Genomic DNA, 27,166 nt, shown 5'->3' with positions numbered 1-27,166 from the left:
TCCCTGAACATCATCTTTATTATCATGACCTAAATTCTCAAACTGTCAGACAAATAAGTAAAGCAGAGAGAATCTGAAATCCATCAAATCAAACATTAAAAGTGCTAAATTCAACCAAGACGTTCAGTTTCACAAATAAATTTTACTTTGAGGCTCATTTCTCGTGTCTGCAAACCCCCGCTATCAATCAAGGAACCGAAAAGTACCTTAACGAAAACAAAATCTGCTTTAGCAGAGAAGAAATAAAGTCAAACACAGCAGTTTTGGTCAGTTGCTGGCAATGTAACAAGTCTTGCATTTTGTGCTTTTTTTTTTTTTTTAATCAAGGTTTTTTGTATCGAGGTTGCAGAAGGCACATGTGCATCGTTCATTTCATGGAATTGCGCTTGAAGCTTTGCTTAAGAGTAATCTCTGGAAAATAAGACAAGAATACAGAAAACACATGAAGCTCCGTCTGAGCCGCTTCTCATCACAAACAATAACTTTCAAGGAACTCCCATAAATCTGGCAGTGTAAAACCAAAGCCAATTTTTATGATTATCTGCTATGTACAGTTCATAAAGACAAGAAATGTGTTTTGTTTCCGACATATTTTAAGGTCTGTAGTGAACTATGGATAAACATGTATGCCAATGCCATATTTGGAGTGTAAACATTAGGAATACTGCGGCCCATAGATTTAAAAGCATGCTGTTATGTAACCCCAGTTTTAGTGCCTCTCATGTATTATCATCAAATTGGACAGACAGTGGTAACCATCCAACGGTGTCTGAAAAACCCCGCAGGTCCTTCAAAAACAGTTCTGTTCTTTATTTCTGAAGGTCAATTTCTTCTCTGCTTTTGTTTTTCAGTTTTCTTTTATTTTATTTTCAGGTGATTTTCTTGAAAATTTTTACAAATGTCTTACTTATTTTTGAGTCATTAAGTTGCTCATGGCTTTCCTCCCATTTTTTAAAAAAGAAATCCAGACTATTTGCTGAGGTTTCAAAGTGTTAAAGACCTTCTGAATTCTTCAGACCTTCCAGATACTTATTTCTCAGAGAAATGCATGATTTTCACAGTAACTTTAAAGTAAATGCATGAGAGGCGCAAACTGGAGTGAGCTGTTGTGATGCTGTTGACCTACGGGCCATTGCGCTTCATCACTTTCATACTTGTCATTGAAGCATTTGTATTTGCATCCTCAGCAGTATGTACAGTGTAGTGCGTTTCATTTAGGCACAAAGGTCACGAGGCGTTCAACCTGGCAACCGGACACTGTTCCCACTAATGCCACAGAGCCCTGTTCTGTGCCAAAACAAGCCAGCCACACACTGGCCTACATTAATGGGCTCCATTATCTGTTGGTCCCGTCAGGCCTCTCAGTCACAGCACGTTGGGGAGGTAAAGCGAACACAGCAGCATGTTCTGGCCCAGAGCCGGGAAGCGTCTGAAGGCCTCCCAGGCGTCAGAGAAGATGTTGTATTTGAGAAAGACGCGGTGCTCCAGGCTGGTGGGCAGGCTGACGTCCCGGCTCATGATGTAGATGCCGTCGTTGTGCAGCGTGCACGTCAGGTTCAGGCCCGACTTGGACGTGTTCTCCTTCAACTGGATCCACTCCCCCGTGGAGACGTTGTAGGACTGCACTGTCAGCACATCCTCCGTCTGGCTGGGGCGGCGCTGCCGCGGGCCCGCCTCCAGCTCGTGAGTGTAGCCGCCCACCAGGTAGATGGTGTCCTCCACCGAGAGCATCTGCTGCTTGCGGATGTGCGCCGGGCAGGACCGGTACACCGTCCAGGCGTCAGAGGTCGGGCAGTAACGGAGGACACTTGTGTTCCGGTCTGTCAGACATAAAAAACATGTTGAACTCACTAAAAGATCTTGTTTCTTTATAACTAACGTGGCAGCACCAAAGATGTAGTTCTGGAGCAGTGACACTCAACTTACAGCCCAAGGGCCAAATCTGGCCCCTGACAGGGTGGCCCCCAAACCATTTTCTAATTCACAATAAAAAATAGAGATTTACTCCAGAATACACCAGGTATTTATTTGTTCATTCATTCTGTGACAGTGACAAAAAAAACGCAGCCCTGCGAGGGTAACAGCACGCAGGCGGAGGTCAGCTTTTACCGTCTCTAATGTGTACTTGTTTGTACTTGTTTGTACTTGTTTGTACTTGTTTGTACTGTATGTGTGTACTGAACTGAGTTCTACCAACCTCTTGCAGTGTATCCACCCATGACGTAGATCATCCCCTGGCACTCGCAGGCAGAGAACTCAGCCAGCGGGTCGGGCATCGAGGACACGCAGGTCCACCAGTCCTGTTCTGGACTGTAACACTCCACTGCACCCAGACTCTGGCCTCCTACAGCGTACAGCTTCCCCTGAACTGCCAGCAGCTTGAAGTTGGACCTGATGGAGAGGACACAGTGAGTGAGACATGAGTGAGACCCCGGCTTCAGGCTTCAGCCCTGCATGTTTTATAAATAGTCCCTACTGGAAAATAAGTTAAGTGTTTGTCCCACATGATGTGTTCAAGGACTTTAAAAAGGTTTTGAACTAAAAAATTCTTCAAAAAGTTTCAAAGAAAAAAAATGCCAAAAGTTTTTTAAAAATCACCGGAAAAAAGTAAAGGAAATTAAAAAAATAAATAAAATGACTAATTATTAAATTCAAAAGAAAAGAAAAGCTTAAAAATCATTAAAAAAGACATTAAAAAAACATAACCCTCCCCCCCAAAAAATTGAATGAATGAATTAAAACCACCTATATATTTTTTATTAATTCCCCCAAAATGTTTTAAGAATAAAAATCACCAGATGTTTAAAAAAAGGGTATTAAAAAGATAAAAGAAAAATTCCCCAAAAAATAGTTTTTTTTAAGAGTTTAAAAAAAAAACATTTAAGAAAAGATGCCTATCCAATTTTGGCAATTATGGCAGATTTGAAAGGCCTATTTCCTTTTTTAAAAACTGATCATTTTTTTTAAATGACAGAGGTCTTGGCTTAACCCCCATTGTCCTCAAATCCTAGAAACGCCCCTGACAGGTGTATTTTTATTTATTTTTATTTTCTATTTTTATTATTTTGATTTAGGAGGAAATGTGTTGTTACCTCTTCTGGTTGAGCGGAGCCACCTGGTTCCACTCGTTCCTGCAGGGGTTGTAGCAGTGCACCGCAGAGATCTCCTGACTCGTCATCCTGTATCCACCCACTATGAACAGATAGTTATCGAGCACGGCCGAGCCGTATCCTCTCACGTTGATCATATCAGGAGGCAGGTTGTTTGCGAGCGGTTTCCAGCGCTGCTCCACCTCTCCGTACCGCAGCATGGACCAGGGTTCATCCTGATCCGGGACATCCAGGGACAGACAGGTGAAGTCTCCGATGGCTACCAGGGTGGCGGTGCCTTTCATGCGCATCTCTCTGACCTGGTCTCTGACAGCGGAGGGGAGGCTGCTGAACTCCGGCCGCCTCAGCATGGGGTGATAGTAGCAGGTCATGTACTTGAGGCAAGCGTTACGCAGATCATGAGTCCCGTAGACTTCAGAGAGGCTGTACAGCTCCACGCAGTTGTCCAGACGGATCTCCGAGGTGAGGAGCTTGAGGATGGAGGTGACCTGTGTCGAAGAAAAACAATTGTCAGGTCAAATTGGCTGGTTCAGATGAGTTTACATAAATTCTCTCTCATGAACAGCATTTGGAACAAGGTTTATATACTATAGAATCAAAAGCCAGTGACGCGTCCAGACATTTTTTTTTAGGACTTATGCAGGGGAGGCATGAAGTATGAGCGCTGCTGCGGGCACACGCAGTGACAAAGCTTTAATTCACCATTTTTGCCTCCACCACCCATATCTACTTTAATGACTACCATTGCAGTGTCTCACATTAACATTTATAGTTTAGTTTAAAAGACACTTATACCTATAAGTCTAATTAAATAGTAGATTTGTAAAATAAATAAATAAAAATAGGAAAAAATATAGAAAAATAATTATAACTAATATGGTCAGAATTATCAATTTGAAATTGTCTTACAGAATTATTATTAAGCACTTTATTCAGGTCATTTCCTTTTTTTTGAAAAAAGAAATCCCGTTTGTTGTACTTAAAAAATATTATCATTTTTATTAATATAAATATTTTTATTTTATTTATTTTTTTATTTTTGCAAATTCTTGGGTCTTTTCTTCTGAAGTTGCTCATTGCCCTCTTCCCATGTTTTGGGGGGTAAATCAATGTTAGAGTTCATGACTTTATCAGATAAATTAAGATTAAACTAAAACTATAAAGCCAAACATTTTGCTCCTCACCTGTAGGAAGGATGCGGTCTCAATCAGGTCCTCCAGAGTCTCGTTGACGACCTGGACCTTGGAGGTGTTGATGAACTCCAGGACCAGCTCCAGGCCGGGGACACTGAGCCCCTGCAGCTGCACGGAGTCCTCCGTGGACTCCCTCATCCCGGAGCTGTACAGCGCCCTGAAGTAGTCACTTTTCTCTATCAGCTTCTTTTTATTCACCTCGTAGATTTTGTCATCCATCATGATGGCGATGATCTTATCAGAAGACATCCTGAAGCTGTTTTTTTTTCTCCCAGGCTGAGTTTTGGTTTCGTTGCGCTTTGTCAGCCTCCGCAGCGAGTCACCGTTTACATTTCACCGGCGAGGGAGCTCTGTGGCCGGGCTATATATGGTCATGTTCAGCCCATAGAGAGCCATGGAGCAACTTCCATTAGCCGTGGAAGCTAACAGGTTAGTTACACAGAGAGGAGCTGCGGATAAAACTAGCCGAAACAACCTTTTCCTTTGATTTGCATCCCGCGACAGTCCGGCGAAAAGTCGCTCCAGTATCTAAAGACGTTGGTTGAATAGTGTTGCTTGTTTTTGACAGCGGCACTTACATTTTCCATCGCATTTTATCCGGATTTAGCGGAGCTGTCAAATGTTAACTGTTTTGATTCTGCACCTTACGTCATTTCCGGGTTTGATTCTTCTTCACGAGGATGTTTGGGTGTTTTTTTTGGTGGTGTTTTGCGCTGCTGCCACCTGCCGATGAAATTGCGCGGTCATTTATTTTATTTTTGTAATTAATTTTTCTAATAATTACATACTTTTTAAAATGTGTTTATTTATTCTAAAATTAATGGGGTTTTTTAGATTTTTTTTCCGTCTTCCCATTTGATCTGATCATAAAACAACAAAGAAAATGGTGAGAAAAATAAATAATCCGTTTAAAATAATGCCACATAAAAAATCAACTTATGGACGAAATGAAATGAAATTTTAATATATAATAAGATTGCTTTTTAAAATCAATCTTTAAAAATTATAATACATTATTATTATCTTCTACTTTCATTCAGTTAATGAGTCCTAACCTAAATATCAAATATTGTTAAATGTTCAGAATTTTAATACTTTGAATACCAGATTTTTGTAATGATGCCACAATGTTTTTGGATGAACCCCCCACCCACCACACCCAAAAAATTAATTATTTTCATATAGTGGCTCCAGGTTTCAATGTTTTAATTCTAAAAAAACATCCGTTTTAGGAAGGTCTGGAGGATTTAATGGTAAATGACAGAGGATGTAGGATCTTATGTGATCTTACATCATTTTATGTAGACTTTTGTGATGCAAAATCATCATCCTGTTTAAACTAAACCGCACATTTTTTGCTCTCCAGCTGCTGTTTGTCAGTGCAGAGTTATAATAAGCTCAACAAGCCTGGTGTCCATCTCCAGCTGTCAATCAAGATAACGTGCGCGTTATCGTCACAGTCTGAGTGACAGTTTAACTGTGGAGAGACCAAAAACTCACCAGGATGAGACAGGCGGTCTGCCTTCAAAATAAAAGCATGGACAAGACTAGAATAGAGAAAAATATAAAAATAAATATGATTATACTCAACTTCACTGGTGACAATGTGTTAGATCCGTAATGACACATAATAGAGAGCTATTTATCATACACTTTCAGAGTCACCTGACGGTCTAATAATGCCATTTCTGAGGCAGAATACTTTTTCCTTTTTTAGCCTATATACTAGAAATTTGAATATATGTGCATACACAGATGAAAACTTACTGTAAGCTAATTCTGGTACAGTGGAGCAAATCTTAACATTCATTTTTAATGTTGTCCACAGTGTCTTACAAAAGAAGAAAAAAAGAGAATGTAAAAAAAATGACAAAAGTTAGGTTTGGGAATTATAAATTGATATATATATATATATACTGATTGAATTAAATAATATAAGACATTTTCTTCATTAATGAACGTTAATTGTCTTTTTAGTCGATTAATTTGTAAAAAATACCAAAAAATAGTGATAAAAATACCCCAGGAAGGTTGATCAAATTACTATTTTATTTTTTTTATCCCCAAGGTGAAATTCAATTTCAAGGGAAATATTTTCCCTTCAATTATTGATTAATCCAGCCAATCCTTTCCTTAGACTAAAATTCATATTATTTTAGTAATGCTGAGAAAAATAAAACAAAATAAAATTTTCTTGGAAAAAAAAAGAAAATTAATGCTATATTTGTAATGCTATCGCCTCCCTGCAATGATCAGCCATTCCAAATGTTGCAGAATTTTAAAAAAAAAAAGTTTTTTTTTAAAGTTTTGTGAATTAAAACACAGGAAATTATAATAATAATACTGAAAGACGCTCACATGAATAGAACAGATTCAAATACAGATACAAATTTTCACTTACAATGATAAAAAATAATAATAGCGACAGTACAAAATAACATAAAACTAGCGCTATACTATGCTGTTCCACATCTTTTATTCGTAATCTTAATTCTCATTATCGTTCAAGGGCTAAAAGGAGTTTTAATGTGAAATGAGGGACCGGATGTGTAGTTTTAACCCTGTGTGTATTGACGGTATTGTGGGTGGAGGGTGAGTGAGACAGACAGGCGGGCAGGCGCATCAATGACAGGGACAGCAGCGCAGAAACACTCACCGCTCGGCCTGTTTCATGTTTGTGGCTCCAGGCAGCGGACAGCCGGCTGTTTGTGATCCGAGCTGAAGGATGCGGCAGCAGGTGTGGGCCTCCTGGTTCCCCCGCTGCCTGGTGCTCATCATCAGCGCTCACACATCCTCTGTGTCCGCCACCCTGCGGCTGTGCGATGAGGTGAGTGCGCTTTTATATTATTATTATTGTCTCTTAATATAAAAACAAAAGTGTGTAGTAGCTTTGTGAAGAAGTCGGAATCAAATCAAGATTTTAATGGCTTTTATAATCATTATTCTCAGGCAGGATTTTATGACATATTTTATTGCGATGATCAAGTCAAAAAAATGGCCATGCATGCAGAAATAAACATTAGCTCCAAAATGCCTCTCCTAATGCACAATTAAAATGTGGCTTCTACAAGTCGGTTTGCAGTTTTATATATTGGCTAAACAGTGTCTGGATCCATGCGAGAACACACGGTCGTCTGCACGCCGCTGATCGGCTTAAAATGACAATAAACGCGCTCCATGTAACGAGATGACTGTCTGCTGGCCTCCATCCCTCCTCTGAGCAGCCTCCTGCCGGCCAGCAGGGGCCAGGAGTCCCCGCCGAGGAGGAGGGAGAACCGGGGCAGAGCTGTCAGGGTGATCCAGTTTTTTAATGGAGCCTGGAGGCAAAATGAGGATGTTACAGGATGTAGGCTAATTATTTGTCTTAATGCAGTGTTTAAAAAAAAAAAAGAAGCTTGATTAAATTTTAATTAAATTTTAAATTAACAACCACATCAAACCTATTTTTAGAAACATTTATTTGCTTTCTTAAGGAAAATGAAGTCCGAAAATAGACACCACTCCACTCCTTATTATTATTATTATTATTTTTTATTTTTTTAATTGATCGACCATTATTGAAATTACACAGGCATATAATTAAATATAAAAATGGAAAAAGATCAATTTAGTAACATATCTGAAACAATAGATAAAAAGAAAAAGAAAACAAAAATAATATAGATAACATTAAATTGTATTAGGGAGATTTAAACCAAGACATATTCACCTTATTTGTTTTAATTTTTAAATACATTTTCTGATTTTTTTTAGAGGGTTTAATAGCTTTCTTGTTCGTTGTTGTCTTAGAAACAGAGTCAAAAAGACAGACTACTGTAATTTAATACAAAACAAATGGATATTGTTAAGCGGTTAAATAATAAGTTACTTAGCTTAGCTTAGCATAGAGACCCCCACTGGTTACTGCTCTCAGATAAGAAATAACCTAGCAAAAACCTCCAAAAACACCTCAATAGCTTTTACACTTATGTTTGTGTAACTGCAACTGCACAAAATAAAATAATAAATAAATATGTTAAAAAACAGTAAGATAAGATAATCCTTTATTATTAGACCCACAACTGGGAAATTTGCATTGTTGCAGCATCAAAGCAAGGTATGTACAAGATCAATAGAGCAAAAAGCAAAGCAAAAACAAAATGAAAAACTAGAAATACGACTTGAGCAAAAAACAAATAGAAATAGAATAGAGCTAAAAGAACAACATAAACAGTAAAAAACAAGATGTAAAACTCAACAGTAAAAAAAATTATACACCAGTTGCACATGGAAAACAAATGCACATTGTGATGAATTGCGCGTTACTTTAAGTCCAGTTGGTGTGTGTGTGGTGTACTGGGAGCAGTGGAACAATGATTAAGGAAGTGGTAAAACTGAAAGACAGTAAAATGTATAAATAAATCGTCAATCGATAAATAAAGTAAAACTAAAAGCCAACATAAAAAGGTAGGTTGTTTGTTGGTCTTCAGGCAGGCTGTCCCAAAAACGTGGTCCGTAGTAACAAAAGGATGCCTCGCCGTGAGTTTTTTTGTTTCAAACATTTAAAATATCAGCAGACCAAACAGATTAGCATCCATCTTTCCTGTTGTGTACACAAAACCTAAAACCTCCAGTCCTGTAATCTCCTGAGTCAGACGATAGCTTGTTAGGGCGATGAATTTTATCCCCAGTCCCCCCCTTTTTCTTCTTCCCATCAGTCTCCATGACAACCAGCGTGAGTCACCCAGGAGACCAGTGAAACACATTAGCTTGTGTCCTTTTTTATTATCACCCTTTTACCCCCAACATCAACACATTAGGTCCAAACCGGCCCTCCTGTTTGTCCATCTACACACAGCAGGTGAATCTCAGGGCGCCACGCTACATGTTAATGAAGTGGACGTCCCCTCGCATACACAGTTTTTTTGTGTGTGTGTGTGTGTGTGTGTGTGTGTGTGTGTGTGTGTGAGTGTGTGTGTGTTGGGGGAGGGGGGATGCAGTATGAATGGCCATTTTTGTTGTCACAGAGAGGTGATGATTAGTCATTTGAAAGAGCTCAAGCTTATCTGTGCCGTGCACATCCTGCATCAGCAACCCACCTCTGATTAACCCTTTAAAATCCGGAGTGACTTCACTTCTCTTGTGTCGCTTTCAGATTCCTTTCACGAGAATTTAAACCTTTCAAATCTGAGCAAATTTGTGCAATTTCTTTTCTAAAAACATGATCCATAAAACGAAAGAAATTAGTAGATTAAAAAACAAAGTTTAAAAAAGGCTGGGGAAAATGGAGGGAAATAGCTAGAGAAAAAGTATCATTGTTATTGCATATTTAAAATTATGCTTCAGAATTATTATATTTTTAAAGCACCTTTTCCAGATCTCGTTTGCTTTAATTTTACCTTCTATTTCCATTTCACTTTTTTTGTCTGTTTTTTTTCGTTCAAACGTTCAAATTTTTACATGATTTTTTTGTACTTTTTACTCATTTCTTGCATTTTTCTTTGTTGCTCCACAAATTGTAAGAAATTTAGAGATTTAGTTTTTTTTTTAAATAAAGGCTGGTGGAAAATGTCTGGTAAAAAAGAAGAAAGTAAGGGAAAACTGCATTTATATTTATCATATTTGCATATTTAAATTTATAGTACTGATTTGTTATATTTTTAAAGCACTTTTTCCAGGTCTTGTTTGCCTTTTTCTAAACTTTCTATTTCTTTTGTATTTTATTTTCTTTTTACAAATTTTCAGGTAATTTTGTTGTACATTTTACTAATTTCTTGCTAATTTTTGGGTCATTTCTTCTTTTGTTGCTCATTGCATTCTCCCCATGTTTTTGAAGGAAATTAAGCCAGTTTGTTCAGGTTTCAGAGGGTTAATTCCCCTGTATGTAGACACATCACAGGTCACTTTTGTGATTGTTCCACTTTAATTCGCTGATGCTTGGGTGTCAGTGCTCGGCTGTGGCCAGCTGCCTGCACTCTGATGGTTTGTCTGCCCAGTTGAGCAGCAGGTTCGGGGGAGGAGGTGGAGATCTGCCAAAGCCAGGCTTTGGACTCCGAGGAAGTGGCATTAAAAGTGCAAACCAAGCTGCTCTTATGGGTTTTTGCTGCTTTAATTCTGCAAGTACTGCATAAAATAGAAAAGTGATTTAAAGTCTTTGACATTAAGATATTCAGTGGTAAAATCATGAGTAATCATTGTGCACCATTGCATCATTTTTACAGCCTAAAGATACCTAAAGTCAGCATCTAAACACGACTAAAAATATAAAAAAACAAATATGACAATGTCAGATATGCTAACTGTTTCTCTCTGTTTCCAGTCTTTACGCCAATATAAAATAAGATAACCTAAGCCAAGCATGTGTCTGCTACAGATGCCTAATAAAGGCCAGAAAAGTCCAACAAAATAATCTAAAAAATAAAAAAGAACAGCTAAATGCTAACATGCTGATGTTTTGTTTGGGTGTAAATCATTAGTTTCATCATGATACAATATTATGTAATTTCTTTGGATACAATCTTTGCTGATGTCATAAAATTTGCCAAGATACATTTTTTATTTAATTCAGTTCAAGGTCCTGCAATGAATTTGAGACTATCAGGTGATATCCTTATTGTCTTTTTCTTGTCTGCTTATAACTGGCACTGAAAGATGACGACATGTTTTCACTTTGCATATATGATATTTGATCATCATTAGTGTCCAGTGTTAAATCAAAACTGAACTATTCTAATAACAAAAGTGTACTAGTTTCTTCTTTACTGGCTTTTTGTTTGTTTTTGTTTTGCTTTTCTGGCCTTTATTAGACCAGACAACTGTAGTGTGAAATGGGGAGAGAGAGAGGTGATCACATGCAGCAAAGGGCCGAGGGTGGAATCGAACCTGCGGCTGCTGCAGCAACGGCTTAGCATTTGTTTTGCTATTTCATTCAGCGTTTTGGTCTCAAAATTTTGCCCAATAAAGCTGATTTAGACCGAAATGTTGCACTGAATAAATACAAAATAAACCAGTAATAAGTGAAAGAGAGTTTTCCACTTTTATTCAAGTGAGAATTTTTCTTAAAATTTAATGCTTAAAAAGATATAAAAGCAAATAAGAAACAGGATGTTAGATAATAAGACACACAGTATATTAGAGGAATAAAAACAATGTTTAAAGGCAGTTTGCGGAATAAAATACTTTGAAATCAGCAGGTCTGTAATGTATTTGGTTTTTGAGGTTAAAAGATAAAGAACAAAAACTCTTGTACTGAACACACTTTGCTCTTGTTTCTATGGAAGCACAATTGAAAGCACTTCATGAATTTGGACAAAATGTTCTTCTGCGTGAACGTTCAATCAGTTCAGATGATGAGCATGAAGTCTCAACCAGCCGTCCTTGAAAAGAGGCCACTGTGCCAACGACCTGCTGTCCATCCCTTAATGGACCATTAGCGGTCCAGCGGTTTGGTTGCCGAGGCGATCGAGGTCAGCGACCACTTTTACCCCGGCAACCAGCCTCATACTCGCAAAAACAGTCATGTGAGTGTTTAGTCGATGCTGTGTGTGACGGGAGGTGAAGCGCTGAGAGAGTTTTGTTGTGTCTGAGCATCTGTCTGTGCCTGTATTTGCATTGATGAAGGTGTGACGCAGTAATAATGATGTAAAAACACAAACAGTGATTCATGCATATTCATGTCCGGGTTCGATGACAAGACTGAAGTGTCTGCAGCCACGTTAGCAGCTCGACACGGAGCGAAATGCCAACTTACTGCAGGAACAATGTTAACCATGTTCACTCTTAGCTTAGGATAATTAGCACTGAAGTACAACTGAGGCTGATGGGAAAGTTTTAGGAATTATAAACCAAAATATTGGACAAATTAGACACTTTGAGCTGACGTTAGGAAAGGAAAAGTCATGGAAACACCAAAATCAGTCGACTTTATCCTCCACAGATTATGAACATCTGTACAAAATTTAATGCTAATCTACTAAATAACTGCAGATATTTCATTCGTCCATTGGGTGGCATATTTATCTTTGTGTGTATCTGTGTGTGTGTGTGTGTGTGTGCTCTGCAGACAGATTACTACTACCAGTACACAGAGTGTGACAGCACGGGGTCACGATGGAGGGTCGCCATCCCTCTCAGTCCAGGCTCCTGCTCAGACCTGCCACCTCCGACCCGAGGAACAGACTGCTGTAAGTGCTCTGTGTGTGTGTGTGTGGTCATATATACGTGTGTGTGTGTGTCGGCTTTTCATAATAATTTCATTATTGTCAATAAAGCTGGATAATTCAATGATAACAGACAAAACAAGTATACTAAATACCCTAAAACAGCATTTTGTCTTATTTTTTATGGTTATTTTACTGCCTCCATTCCTGGTCAAATAAAGGTCAAATGAAATATAACAGATAAAATATTGATTTATCATATAATATAGACATGACGTTGATCATTTTGCTGACCTCAGTATCGCCTGTTGTGTTTACATGTGTTTGTTTACAAAACCAACATTTTAGCCAAGATGATGCCTGAATAAACAGTATAGATTTTTGCGACTATAAAAAAAAAAATCTTACATTATATTTTTCTCTACACCCCCGCCTATTTGCATGAGTCCAAAAAAAATTATTATTATTATGGCACACCTGTGTGTGTTTATTCACGTCAATACGAACCTCTCACGCTTCATTTTCGTCTCACAGCTTTCTCCTGTCCGGCTGGGAAGTATCTAGAGATGACCTCTCAGCAGTGCACGCCGTGTGCGTCCGGCTCCTATTCGCTGGGCAGCGGCCTTCGTTTTGACCAATGGGACGCCATCCCTGCAGGCTTCACCAGCTTGGCCAGCTTCCTGGATCCCGGGCCAAATGGAGAGGACATCCAGGCCTGTAACAGGTGACACAGACGCTCACAAACACTGGAGGTCAACGTGGAGTTGAGTATACAGCCAGTGCTCTTTTTTTGCCGTTTTTTTCTGAGTGTGTTTTGTGCGCGCTGCAGCTCATCGTGGACGCCACAGGGTGTGTATCTGGAGTCAAACCGCGACGAGTGCACAGTGTCTCTGGTTTACGCCGTCCATCTGGAGAAACAGGGCTCCGTCTCCTTCACCTACCAGTACCCCGACAACAACATCTTCTTTGAGTTCTATGTAAGCACCCAACTAATCTGACGTATTGTGATATATCAGCTAATACTGGCTCCCCCAGGCATTCCTCCTTATTCTTAGTTTGTAAATAGGGTTTTATTATTATTTTTATGTTATAGAAATCAGATATGCAAGTGGTTATTTTAGGGCATGATGTATTCCTTTAATTAAAAAAAAAATAAAATAAAATAAAAACAGCACTGTGCTCTCCACATTCTCAAAGACAAACAGACAAAAAATTTAATTAACTAAAATTATTATTGTTGTTATTATAATTATTAATACCACCAATAATAATGTAAATAAATATGATATTATGTTTAATATGCAATAAATATAATAATAATAATAATAATATTAATAATAATAATAATAATAATAATAATAATAATAATAATAATAATAATAATAAATAAATAAATAAATAAATAAATTGACTAATTAATCTAAGGCGAAAATAAAGGGGGAAAAAATACCATCTATACCAAAAAAGGCAGACACATGAAGGAAGGTGAACAAGTTCTATCAAACAGACCTTCGTCCCCCGTCACTCGTGCCATTAGTCTTTCTGAGGATAAAACGTTACGAGTTTTAGAAGCCACAGCATGACTGAGGGAGGTTTTCTTTTATTCACTGCTTTAAAATACGTCTTCTAGCAAGCAGGAGGAGTTTGTTGCACAGTCTGAAGCCAGATTTTTGCTCAAGCTCAGAATGAAGACGCCTGGATCTTTGGTTCATTTTGGTGAAAAAAATGTGGTTAATATTACTCCAGAATTTTTAGATAATACGGCATTTCCAAAAATTGTGAATGTATCTCCCAATATTTCTCTTACATTTAATACAAAGAGAAGCGATCTGGTTGCTTTAAGTCCATCTGCAACTTTTGTCCCAAAATCCTCGCCTTCAACAAATCCACATCCTTCGATTCACAACAACAACAAATTCATTAGTGGAGGCTAATTATGGTTGTGTTAGGAGCAGCAGCTGTTATTTGGAAAACGTTTTTCGGGGCTAATAGCTGTCATGTTGACATGTGTTCAGGTCCAGAACGAGCAGTGTCAGGAAATGGCTCAGACCGACGACCAGAAGTGGATTAAAGTCACGAACAATGGAGAATGGGACACGCACACAGTGAGCATCTGACTCTGCTTCTGTCAGTACGGACAGGATTATAGTTTGTGAGTGCGTCACAATGTGCATGTCTTTTTAAAATTGTTTTTAGGTGAATCTAAAGTCCGGTACAAACATCCTGTACTGGAGAACCACCGGCATCCTGGTGGGAGGGAAGATGGTCAAACCAGTGCTGCTCAAAAACATCCAAATAGAGGGTAAAGCAGAACGACAACTCACAATAAAATATGCATTAATAACCTTAACAACACTATTTTATAATAACAGATGTATTAAGTGGAGATAAATTCCAAAAACGCTTCTTAGATATAAATCAGTAATATAATTTTGTCCAGGTGTCGCCTACACATCGGAGTGTTTCCCGTGCCGGCCCGGCTGGTTCAGCTCGGCCCCCGGCTCCTCGTCCTGTCAGCCCTGTCCCAGCAACACCTTCTCCATAAAGGGGGCGTCCTCCTGCACACAGTGTCCTGAACACCATTACTCACGTATGTACACGTGTATTAAAAACAACACGTCTTACAAAGGCACACACTCAGACTAGTGATCTGTTGTTGATTTATATCATAATACTCCAGTGGAAACTGGTAAAGAAAACAGTTTTTATATATATATTTAAATAATATAATTAGGAGATTATTTGATGATTGAATAAAGGTGTTTACTATCAATTTATAATAGTAATAATAACATAATAGGAGGTTTTGTACCATAACTTGAAATGATCTCATTGTAAATATGTAAAACACAAATATTTCAAAAATATTCTTTACATTGAATACAGTTTGTATTTGCACAAATGCCAGCACAAACATGAAAATACGAATATATCTACTATATTGGCTGAGCATTGCTATTGATTTTGCTGCATATTATTTAATGTTTTTGTTAACCTTTAAACTTTACATTTTCCTCTATAAAGTAAAATTCTCAACTCACTCTGGTAAACATGTTTTTCCTGCATCACTGGATCATTTTTGTCTCCTCCTCTTCTGTTTTTTGACTCTTCTCTCAGATGAGGGATGGGCTGAGTGTAAGGTGCGGCCGCCGTGCTCAGAGAAGGATTACTTCCAGATCCACACGGCCTGCGACAGCGAGGGGAAGGTCAGCGGCAAGCACACGTTTTACATTTCACACACAAGCACATCCTCACCTTTTCAGTATACAAGGACAAACACACACCCTCTTTCTCATGTGGTTTAAATTAAAAGGAGTTTTTAAGGTCGTATTCGATAAGTTGTCAAAGATTTGTTGAGAATTTGGTTGCATTTAGTCTGAATTTTTTAGGTTAGCATGCCCAAATAAAACAAAATAGTAACATTTAAAAAAGACTATTTGGAAGAACATAGACTTTTATCAACAGACAGACAAGATTAAAACATTTATAAATGGATTTTAATTAAAAAAAATATATAATTATCCTTTGGTGAACGTGAAATTAATTATCCTTCAGTGTATCCTTTTGAAAATTATCCTAACGCAGTGCTTATTCATACAGGAGGAATAATGCTGTCTGTTTTTACTCATTTCATTACAACTGATTATCAATAGTGAAGATATTTTGTCAGCTTTCTGAGGTTATTGTGTCAGAAACCAGAGAAGTCGCACGATGTGATGAGAGAGGAAATGATGAAAAGCTTAGTGAACGTTTTGCATGTCATCCGATCCAAAGTCAACCTCTTTGGCGCTCGGCCACGACTTTGGCCTGTTTTGAGTCACGTCTCTGAAAGCGCTGAGTCAGAGCAGATACGAAACACTTCTATAGACACTGATGTTTTTTCATGTATTTGAACTTGAGCAGCGTAACGCCCCTCACCTCTGTGGCTTTGTCTGTTTCAGACGCAGGTGTTGTATCGTTGGGTGGAGCCAAAGATCTGTGTGGAGAACATCACGGGCGCCGTGGAGCTGCCGGCGACGGGCCAGAGAGAGCCCTGCCCTCCCTGCAACCCCGGATACTACAACAGCAACGACTCCACCTGTCTGCCCTGCCCACCTGGCACCCACTCAGACGGCACCTACGGTAACCCTGCACACACCTGGCATGTGTGGTTACCAAAGCAATGGCGCTGTATTGAAATGAAATAAAGCTTTTGAATTCTGTATTTATCTAAGAAAAGTCAATAAACACCTGAACAGAGGCGACCCAGCTGCATTATCCTCCACTGAAAAGATGTTTTACCAAAGAGGAAAATACCATTGTGTATCTAAATTAAGCTTTTGTGTATGTGTGTGTATGTGTGTGTGTTTGTACCAGTGTGCACCAAGTGCCCTGCAGGTACGGAGCCAGTGTTGGGTTACGAGTATAAATGGTGGAACGTGCTTCCCTCCAACATGAAGACTTCCTGTTTCAACGTGGGCAACTCCAAATGTGACGACATGAACGGTGAGCACGACAACGCCCGAGTCGTTACTGCGGCACGGAGGAAATGTTCCCACCTCACAGAATAATTTACAGATGAGCTGGAATGAAATTAGAGCTGCTACCAAATAACTAACTAATTGCTTTGTTTTGTTTCGTACAGCATCGATAAACAAATAAATAATAATAATAATAATAAGTTCAAAATAAATCACAGCGCCAGAACTTATAACTAAATGGACTTTCTTAATTTATATAACTGAATTATTTCTGTCAATTTGAAATCATAAATTACATATACACACTTTTTTCCTTGTGCACCCAAGCCGGTTTTATGTGATACAATAAAATTAGACCACGCCTGTGCACAGATGTGTGATCCAGAATCAGTGAGGTGTAATGTGAGTGCATCATGTCTGTTGTCCATCAGGATGGGAGGTCGCAGGCGATCACATTCGCAGCGGAGCGGGCAGTTCAGATAATGACTACCTCATCCTCAGCCTGCATGTGCCTGGATTCAAGTGAGTGTGTGATTGTTTTGATTTATCTTTCCAAGTTTGGACTCTGAAAGAGAGCTGTCTTTTATACAAAGTAGTTTCCTGCTATCATCTACTTTAAATTTTGTTTTTTTTCTGTCTGTGTTTGTGTTTTTGGGGACAGGGTCCCAGCCTCGCTTTCAGGGATGACCGGCAACGAGTTTGGCTGGATCACTTTCGTGTTTGAGACCATCTGCTCTGGCGACTGCGAGCTCTACTTCATGATGGTGTGTGCTCTGATTGTGTGTTTGCATCAGAAAGGCAGTAATTAGGTGACTAATTTCACCAGCAAGCCAGAATGGTCTCGTTAGTCTCAGTGCGGTCCAGTTTGTTTCAGTGTTGTGCATATTGTTGTTCAGTAAACCAACGTGTTGTCCTGTGACGCCCCCTGCAGGACGTGAACAGGAAGAGCACCACAGTGGTGGAGTCCTGGGAGGGCAGTAAGGGCAAACAGTCGTACTCGCACAGCATGACCAGGAACGCCTCCGTCACGTTCACATGGGCCTTCCAGAGGACGAACCACGCTCTGGACGTAAGTAAATACACTTTAACCCTCAGGGTTGCTTTGATATTACACACACTCGTATCACTGCGTTCAAAATAAGCTCTTCAGAACCAAGCTATAAAAAATACGATACATTAATATTATTTTCTATTTTCTTTTAGTTATTTCTTTATTCAGCATCAGTCCTAATCATAAATATCAAATGTTCATTCATTTTCAGAATTTTAACCCTTTAGATGTCAGGGTTTTTGTCATGATGCCATGATGTTTTCAGAAAAAAAACACAAAAAAATAATTATTATTTTCATACATGCTCTTTTTTTTATTATCACAGCCTGGGATGTGTCATATGCCAAATATGGTTAAAAAAAATGACATTGTCAGGTGGAAAATAGTAAAAATGACAGATTACAAGTGGAAAGCCAAGAATGATATTTAACAGTATGAATGTAACAGTTTTGTTTCCACGGTGTATTTTAGACTTATTGTCGGAGCTTTGCTGGAAATTCCAAGATTAAACAAAAATACACAATCTTACCAAAATGTATGACATATGCATGAATGCTGCCAAAATTGTCAAGAAATGAAGAATGAAAAGTGCCTGAAATGCACCAAACAGTCCGTAAGGTTTTTTTTTTTGTTTTAATATAAAGAAGATGTTTATATCTCAGCATATGTTTTTCTAGGTGCGTCGTTATGTCAGTGACACGGTGAAGCTGTACTCCATCAGCGTGACAAACGTCCTGGACGGGGTGGCGTCATCATGTCGGGCCTGCGCTCTGGTTCCCCAGAACTCCCAGCAGGCCGGCTCCTCCTGCGTCCCCTGTCCTGCTGGTTTTTACATCGACAGAGACACCAACAGGTGCCAGGAGTGCCCGCCCAACACTCACCTGGCAGGACGCCACACCTACGGCCAGGACGCGTGTGTGGCCTGCGGGCCTGGAAGCATCAGCAACAAGGTAGAGAGGCCTACTTTTCTACTTTTTTTTATATCAATGTGATAAATGAGTTTTGGTACTGAAACCAAAAACTACTTTTTTTGATATTTTACTTTGATTTTTTTTCCCTACAAAATAATTTTATTTTTTATTAAACAAGAAAGTTTTCAAATATTAAGTGTTGTTTAAACACAATCCACTGCACAATGACTTTGCCTAAAGGAGAGTCTTAAATTGGCAAAATTTTTATTTAAATCAGGAGCTATGTCATTCAGGACTTAAAATAATATCATACATTTGACTCTCTGCATGTTTTAGTCAAAACATGCACAGTGTTTGCTCCAAATTATCTTGTACGTTTTCTTTCATTTCTTTTTATTTATTTTAGCTGTTTTATTAATGTTTTATTTAATTTATTTCCTTTGTTGTTGGATTTGGTCTATTTGTTTGTATTATTTTATATTTACATTTTGCATCTTGCATTATTTGTCCTTTACTGTTTTTTCTAACTGTACCCTGTTTTCGTCTTGCTTGTGTTCAGAAGGACAGTTTGGCTTTCTGTTGTTTTATTGCCTTCTATATTTTCCATTTCTGCTATTTCTTTGTTTGCTATTTGTTTGTTTTTAAAGGTGCTAAATAAATAAAGTTATTATTAAGTACTTGGAAGTCAGTCTACAGGCTGTTTCAGGAAACAGAAAGTTGGAGAAAGTCTCCATTTTTATATGTTAAGTTACAACCTGCTCAGTCATTGGCAATAATAAACAACAAATACATGTATTGTATAAAGTCACAAACAAAAAAATTAAATATTCATCATTGTTATTTATATTTTTTTGATTATTATAATGAACTGATGAGCAGCCCATAGTACTGTCTATAGTTTAATATATTGCTATATAGAGAGTTCATGTGTTTCCTTTTCTTTCAGGAACACTCTCGTTGCTATAGCGACTGCTCCTTTTCCCACACGGAGAACAACCGTACGCTGACCTTTGACCTCAGCCCCATGAGCGACGTGGCCTCGCTGACCATCGGCCCGAGTTTTACCTCTAAGGGCACAAAGTACCTTCACCTGTTCAACGTCAGCCTGTGTGGCCACGAGGTGATTCACACACACCAATATCATTATTAACAACAGATCTTAGCCGTTTTTATTTTATTTATTACGCTTTACGCTTGCATTCAGTCATAACTCAGTTTTTTATTTTTTCCTTTTTTTTAAAAATTTTTTGACCATTTTTGGATATTTTTTTCTTCCTTTTTTAATTTTGAGGGTTTTTTCATTTCTTTTCTTTCAAAATAATTTTGAGTGTTTCAGGTGTTTGTTATTTTTCTGCATCTTGAAAAAAAAAAGATATAAAAGTAGCGCTAAAGGAAGAAATAAAAAGAAAAATTCAATTTGTCCTTCACATGTCTTGTGTGTCGTGGCTGTATTCCCACCAGATGTCATTAAATATTCCAGCAATAATCCAAACTGACATTTTCCATTAGATTTTACAAAAAGATGCATTCAAACATCGAGCGTAACCATAGCAACTGACAGATCGTTTTGATGCTGTCTGTGCGTTCACGTGTGTTACAGGGAAAGAGAGCCGCCACCTGCACAGATAACGTCACCGACGTGTCCAACAAGGACGAGCAGAGCGACTCGGCTCAGTTCGTCAACTCGGTGGACAGCTTCATCTGTCAATCAACCATCATCCCAGCAGATGGGCGGGGCTTCAGGATGGCCATTTCCTCGCAGTCCATCAGCCTGGCAGACGCTTTCATCGGTACGACGCTCGTTAAATTATATTATAGTAATTTTATATTATAACTAACTTGTTTTATGCTGCTTTTTTACGTCTTTATTTCTTTGCAGGAGCGACAGTAGACTCTGTTCTTAATGGTGTGAACGCTAAACCGGATCTTTTTCCTGAAAACTCAAAAGACGTTCCAGATATCAACTTCTTCTACAGGTAAAGTATGAATAAGTGTATGTTATTAGTGTAATTTACAAGTGGTTGAATGCAACTAAGTACATTTACTTAAGTACTGTACTTAATGAAGAATTTGAGGTACTTGTACTTTACTTGAGTATTTTCTTTTCATGTCGCTTTATACTTCTACTTCACTACATTTCAGAAGGAAATATTTTACTTGGTTTTCTCTATATTTATCTGACAGCTTTAGTTTCCATAAAAATTCAAATTTTTGCATAAAAACATAAGAAGAGTTCATAAAATATGATGTTTTATTGTACATTAAATTACCAAAGTGTTTATACAAGTGCAGCTACAAAAAGTGATTAACCAATCAGTAGATGTACTGAAAAATAATTGCCGATAATTTTAAATATAATTGTATAATTATTATATTTTATAAATGTAATTATAATTTAATTTTTTCATATTTTCTTTTAGAAAATTGTTTCTGGGGTGGTTTTTAATTTTTTCTATTTTTTCCCTAATGGTTTTGAGTGTTTTAGGTGTGTGCGTGTGTGTTTGGGTTTGGGTTTTGTCTTTTTAAGATTTTCCTCCACTGGGTACTTTTACTTTTAATACTTCAACTACATTTTCCTGATTATACTTACTTTTACATAAGTAAAATTTTCAATACAAGTCTTCTACTTGAAACAGAGTATTTTCACAGGGTGGTATTAGTACTTTTACTTAAATAAAGGATCTGAATACTTCATCTGCCAATGTATTTAACTGTGTCCTTTCTTTTCTTTCTTTTTTTCAGGTCAGCGCAGGCGACGGCTTCTTGTGATCAGGGTCGCAGTTCAGTCATCACTGTTCGCTGTAACCCCGAGAAATCTGAGCGAGGAGAGCTCTCTGTGCCCAGGTAGGCGGTGATAAACTCGAGATCAGATACCATTTTGAATGATACAACCAATCATATAATTGAAACAAGCTTAAAATGTTTGACATTAAAATGTTTCATCTGAACAAAAGAAATTAGATCCCGTGAGATAACGATGAGAAATTCCTCCCGTGTGTTTGTGCAGCTCTTGCCCCGCAGGAACATGTGATGGATGTACGTTTAACTTCCTGTGGGAGAGCTCAAGCGCCTGTCCGCGCTGCACCGAAGACGACTACCACCAGATAGAGGGAGCGTGCAGAGGAGGCGTCCAGGTGAGACACCGGCTATCACCTGAATTCACTCCGTAACATCATTGGATCCTAAAAGTAACCAACCACAGTTTGAAACAAGTTGCAAATTAGTAAAATACTTAGTTATATTTGAGAGTAATGAATAAATCATCCAGTTAATCACTTGGCTAAAAAGTACATGTATATTACAATATATAAATTATTTGTAACAGTAATTTTCATTTGTAAACCGATTTTTAAGGGATTCAAGAGGCTTCAGATAAATTATTCTAGATCCAGATTCAACATCAATTAGATTTTTTTTTTTGCTGTGATCACATGTAAAAAATGTAGTTTGACTGGATATTACTTAATTAATTAATTAATTGCATTATTCAGATTTGTTATTATCATCCCCTCAGATGGAGACGCAACAAAAACCCTCAGTTTGCGTTATAAAAGCACGCCAACGACTTTATTTAAAGGTTGGCTACAAATCAAAACAGCAGGATTTAAATACAAAAAAAACACATAAAAACTCCATTATTTATAAAAATTAATTATTAATTAATAAAAGTAGACTACATTAGTAAATCACACTGAAACATTCTGGTGAAATAAAAAAGATTCTTTCAGTCCCTCAGCTGATGGTTGACATTTACAACTAAACTAATGCTGTGTTTCAAATCGCAGAATTAACTTTTTACTATCAGAACAGAAAAAAATTGAAGGCTGACATTACTGTATTTAAGAGGCTAAAACATGAGCATGTGACCGGATAGCTGCGGCACTAAAAGTTTGTTTTTTTGTCATGCTGTTGGTCGTGTGTTTGCTTTATTGATTAAAGACAATTGGCTTAATTCACCGTTATGCATGATTGAAACTAAAAAGGTTATTATTTTGTAAACTCATAAGATAATAGCAACTCGGTAAACCCGAGTCATTCCTTCACATTTTAAGATCATCTTCATGATTCTCATGCTTCTCACTTCAGAAATAAAACAAAACACTTTTTCTCTTTTCATTGGAAATCTGTCTGCTACGGCATTAAATTTAATTTCAAATCTCTTTGCTCAAGCAAAAAAAAAAAAATTGAAATTCTCCACCTGTCCCCTCCACTCTCTCCAGGAAACTCTGTACGTGTGGAACGAGCCGAAGCTGTGCACCAAAGGTGTCCTGCTGCCTCCCAGGAGCTCGTCTCCGTGTGAGGCCATCGCTCTGTGGCTGAAGGTCGGGGTTGGTGGCGGAGCCTTCGTGGCCGTGCTGCTCATTTCTCTCACCTGCTATTTCTGGAAGAAAAACAAGAGGTTAGAGGCGCCTGCCAATCAGACGCCACCGTCTTCTCAGTCAAGGCCAACGTACTCATTAAGATCACTTGTTATTTAAAGGCAGAGATGACGGCTGTTTGTCAGCGACAGAAAAGGCTCCGATTGTTTCAAGAAGTACAAGTTTTATTTACAATTTCAGAAACTCAGAGTTATGTTTTTACTTTCAGTTGATTTTATTTGATTTACTTTAATCGTTCAAAATTGTATACAGGTGTGACCATCTTTTGGCTGTGAACCCTTTAAATAAGGCATGGTCTGTTTTTGACCCTTTATGATTATTTCTTCTCAAAATATAATTAAGGAGCAACCGTGAAGGTTTTTTTTGTCTTAAATTGTCTCACTTCAATGCATTTTAGAGGTTTCAAGACATGAAAATTTCCAGTTTTTCACAAATGATGAATTAGAGAAAAGTGACGAAAAGAACACAAATTTGTGTAACAGAAATATACATTTTTATTGATTTTTTTAACTGTTATTTAAAAATAACAAACAGTTTGGTAGAAACACTTTTTAGATTAAACAGCATTTCCGGTTTAAAAGTTTTACTGGTGGCCTGTAAACTCCTACACACTGGATGTTGTCTGTGCGTAATAACATGTTGTCTCACAATGACGGTGTCCCTGTGGTCTGTGGTCAGGCTGGAGTACAAGTACTCTCGTCTGGTGATGTCTGCCAACAAGGAGTGTGAGCTGCCAGCTGCGGACAGCTGCGCTCTGGCTGAAGGCGAGGAACCCGAGGACGACGTGGTCTACACCCAGAAACCCTCCCTGCTCAAGAAACTCCGGGCCATCGCTAACAAGGTGTGAAATTGACTTTACTTGACTTAAACGTTATTTAGGCTGGTTGGATGAGCATGAACTGCATGCCTCTTTCTATAAAGCCCGACTTTACTTTCACTCAAATCAGTTTCTGCACATTTTAAAAGCCAGATCAGCTGTAATTGTACTTTCCTAGCTAGTGCAGGAAATACCTGTTTTCGCAAGTAATTTAGCATTTATAGATTCAAATTGTCTGTTTTTGTAGTGATTCTGAAACCAGAAAGAAAAAATACATGTTACAGTGGTATTAAAAGATAGCACTTTAATGTGGAAAATTAAGTTGACTAAAAATGTGATTTGTTTTTACAAAAATATCAACTATGTCTTGCAACATTAAGCCTTTGAAACCTGGATCCACATCGCTTTTCTTGTGCTGTGTTCTGACCCCTTTCACCAATATGTAAACCTTTGAACTCAAATCAAACTGGTTTGATTTCTTTAGAAACATGGAAAAAAAGCAATGAGCATGGCAAGAAACGTCCTACAAATTGCAAGAATTTAGCAGATTCAGAAATTAATTAAAAAATGAGGTAAAAATCTCCAGAATAATCTGTTTATTAATGATTTTTAAACACTTTTTCCATTTTCTTTTTTTTTTTTGCATCTTACTTCCCTTTTTGTGTGTGCTAATTTTCTGGTAATTTTCTTTTCCTTTTTGCTACGTTATCCCCAATTTTGGGGAATTTTTCTTTTAAAATTGCTCATTGCCATCTTCCCATGTTTTTGAGAGGTTTACTAAAGTTTTTACTAGTCGTCTAAAGACCTTTAATTCAAAACATTTGCAGATGTGACCCTCATGGTGGTAGATCAACAAAATCATTAGGATACATCCTTTGGTCACCATGAATGTCTGAGTCAAATTTAATGGCAATCCATCAAATAGTTGTTGAGATAATTCACTGACAACCACAAATGTGCACCTCATGGTGGTGCTATTGTAAAAGTCAGGAATTACCAAATTCATTAAGATACATCCTATGGGCACCATGAACATTTGTATAAAATTTCATGGTAATCCATCAAATACTTTTTCAAATATTTCACTTTAAACAACAGCTGTGAACATCATGGTAGTGCTATAGTAAAAATCAGGTGATCACCAAAATCATTAGTATGTATCCTCTTGGCACCTTGAACATTCATACAAAATTCAAAAGCAATCGATATAATGGTTTTCGGAATATTTCACTTAAAACCCTAAATGTGAACATCATGGTGGTGCTACAGAAAAAGTCAAGGGATCACCAAAATCATTAGTGTATATCCTCTGGGCACCATGAATGCCTGTATGAAAAAGCATAATAATTCATCTAATAGTTGTCAAGATATTTCACTTAAAAGCACAAATGTGAACATTCTGTTAGTGCTTTTAAAAAAGTCAGGAGATCACCAAAATCATTAGGATACATCCTCTGGGAACCATGAATGCCTGTGTGTAATTTCATTACAATTCATGTGAGTTGTTCAGGTATTTTTTAGTTAAAACAACACATGTAAACCCCATGGTGGTGCTACAGGAAAAGTCAGTAATCACTAAAATCATTGGGAAACATCCTCTGGGCACCATGAATGTCAGTATGATATTTGGTGGCAATCCATCCAATAGTTCAGATATTTCAGTCAGAACCAAAGTGATGGACCAACAGACCGATGTTTTCCTCTCCAGAGCTTCGACGTTAGCAGGCAAAAAGTAGCCCAATTTGGGGGAAAACCACCCAATCAGGGAACGCTTTTCCAGAGGCACAAGTGTCAGACGTGCAAGTTTTGTAAATTTGTCAAATATCACGTATATATTTCTGTATCTTTCAGCACGAGGGTGGAGAGAGCTGCGAGTCTGTGCAGCTGAACTCCTCTCAGAGTGATCGGTGGGTCCTGGGATAAACAGACGCCAGCAGACACAGAGGACAGTCAAACCACGGAGGGACAGTCAGTGACAGTGTCCATCACTGCTGTCCTCCTTATGTGTCCTTTGCCCGCCCTTCATTGTGTGGAGGGGGGCACCAACACAGACCTCACTGGGAAAATTTTTGTCACTCGGACGTTGGCAGAAACTGTACAGAGGCTTTTACTCTTAGAAAACACAGGAAACGCTCCTGCTTTAATGCCATGGATGCTACAGGGCGGCAACTGAACGATGCTTTTAATGTTTTTTGTATGTTTTGTATTTTTATTTGGTATTTTCTGTTCAGAGTCATGTATTTATATTAATGTTATAACGATGAACCTTTATTAAAGTCCTATTTGACTTTGGGATTTGTGCGTAGATGTTAAGAGTTCCTATACAGACCGAGTCATGTGTGACAGGTGGAGAATGTGAAGCTGACGTCGCGTGTAAAATGTTTGAAATCGGGGCGGTATGTGGACAAACCAGTCGCAATAATCAACATGGATTCGTATGACTGCATACACTCTGATAATAGTGATAACCAGCCCACACGGCGTGACGTACCTTCACATTCTCTTTTGGCTTTTTACTGTAAATTAAATTATTAGTATATACAAATGGAGCTATAATGTTGTTTAAATCATTTTTCATGCAAAAGTAATATACTAAACTGAAGTCCAGGTTCTAACAAATGATTATTTTGATGATGGATTCATCTCCTGATTTTCTCCTGTTTTCTTATTTCTCTTTTTTTCTTTAAGAAAATAGTGAGAAATACCGTCACAATTACCCAAACCTCAAATTATTAATACATAAATAAAATTCTTAAAAGAAAAAGCAGCAAATCTTGCATTGTATAGTAAAAAAAAAGACATCGGATAAATGTAACATTGTAAAAAGTACAATATTTTCCACTAAAATTATTAAGTATCATGGACAGAAAATACTCAGGTAAGTACAAGCATCTCAAATTTGTACTTGAGTAAAATTGTAACTTCATTAAGTAACATTAAACCTCTATAATTATATTGTTTGTTGTTGCAAAAGTAAAATTTGTAAAACTCGATAAATCCGTGTGATTCAGTCAAAATCAGCAAATCTGTTCTATTTTTATCGGACATATTTACACATCCAGGGTCTTTGCCCGGCTGGTCCTTCCCTCCAGCGCCGGCAGACACGC

The 27,166-nt window shown here is 37.9% G+C and overlaps 2 protein-coding genes across 3 annotated transcripts; one reads left to right on the top strand and one right to left on the bottom strand.

Annotated features, from left to right (window-relative positions):
• klhl42 (kelch-like family, member 42) lies at window positions 1-5,042 on the bottom strand. Its single transcript, XM_042510973.2, has 4 exons — window positions 4,295-5,042; window positions 3,093-3,598; window positions 2,198-2,391; window positions 1-1,820 (listed from the first exon to the last, which is right to left on the bottom strand). The coding sequence occupies exons 1-4, from the start codon at window positions 4,550-4,552 to the stop codon at window positions 1,366-1,368; spliced, it is 1,413 nt and encodes a 470-aa protein (XP_042366907.1). The 5' UTR covers window positions 4,553-5,042; the 3' UTR covers window positions 1-1,365.
• LOC121961107 (endosome/lysosome-associated apoptosis and autophagy regulator family member 2-like) lies at window positions 2,268-26,608 on the top strand. Of its 2 annotated transcripts, XM_042510972.2 has the most exons (23): window positions 2,268-2,408; window positions 6,991-7,130; window positions 12,345-12,465; window positions 12,976-13,165; window positions 13,271-13,418; window positions 14,457-14,546; window positions 14,638-14,743; window positions 14,882-15,031; window positions 15,559-15,647; window positions 16,383-16,563; window positions 16,798-16,926; window positions 17,333-17,423; window positions 17,563-17,665; window positions 17,833-17,970; window positions 18,630-18,902; window positions 19,810-19,983; window positions 20,464-20,653; window positions 20,743-20,839; window positions 21,606-21,707; window positions 21,871-21,997; window positions 23,084-23,262; window positions 23,921-24,083; window positions 25,911-26,608. In XM_042510972.2, exons 2-23 carry the CDS (start codon window positions 7,029-7,031, stop codon window positions 25,980-25,982), a joined length of 3,015 nt encoding a protein of 1,004 aa, XP_042366906.2. In that variant the 5' UTR covers window positions 2,268-2,408; window positions 6,991-7,028; the 3' UTR covers window positions 25,983-26,608. The 2 variants fall into 2 exon arrangements, with proteins under 2 accessions (XP_042366906.2, XP_042366905.2); XM_042510971.2 differs by lacking the exon at window positions 2,268-2,408 and having other exon boundaries at window positions 6,858-7,130.
• The last annotated feature ends 558 nt before the right edge of the window (window positions 26,609-27,166 follow it).

Source organism: Plectropomus leopardus, chromosome 22 (genome assembly GCF_026936395.1).
Source record: "Plectropomus leopardus strain MGB_pleo_1.0 chromosome 22, ASM2693639v1, whole genome shotgun sequence".
In the NCBI taxonomy this organism is placed as follows: Eukaryota; Metazoa; Chordata; class Actinopteri; order Perciformes; family Serranidae; genus Plectropomus; species Plectropomus leopardus.
This window is presented reverse-complemented; position numbering and strand designations above follow the sequence as displayed.

Coding starts and splice junctions, on each gene's coding strand:
- klhl42 (XM_042510973.2), bottom strand. CDS start 4,552: ATGTCTTCTGATAAGATCATCGCCATCATGATGGATGACAAAATCTAC. Junction 2,392..3,092: donor GCTCCGCTCAACCAGAAGAG/GTAACAACACAT, acceptor CCTCTCCATCAG/GTCCAACTTCAAGCTGCTGG. Junction 1,821..2,197: donor GGGTGGATACACTGCAAGAG/GTTGGTAGAACT, acceptor TATGTCTGACAG/ACCGGAACACAAGTGTCCTC.
- LOC121961107 (XM_042510972.2), top strand. CDS start 7,029: ATGCGGCAGCAGGTGTGGGCCTCCTGGTTCCCCCGCTGCCTGGTGCTC. Junction 21,708..21,870: donor GGAGAGCTCTCTGTGCCCAG/GTAGGCGGTGAT, acceptor GTGTTTGTGCAG/CTCTTGCCCCGCAGGAACAT. Junction 24,084..25,910: donor TCCGGGCCATCGCTAACAAG/GTGTGAAATTGA, acceptor TGTATCTTTCAG/CACGAGGGTGGAGAGAGCTG.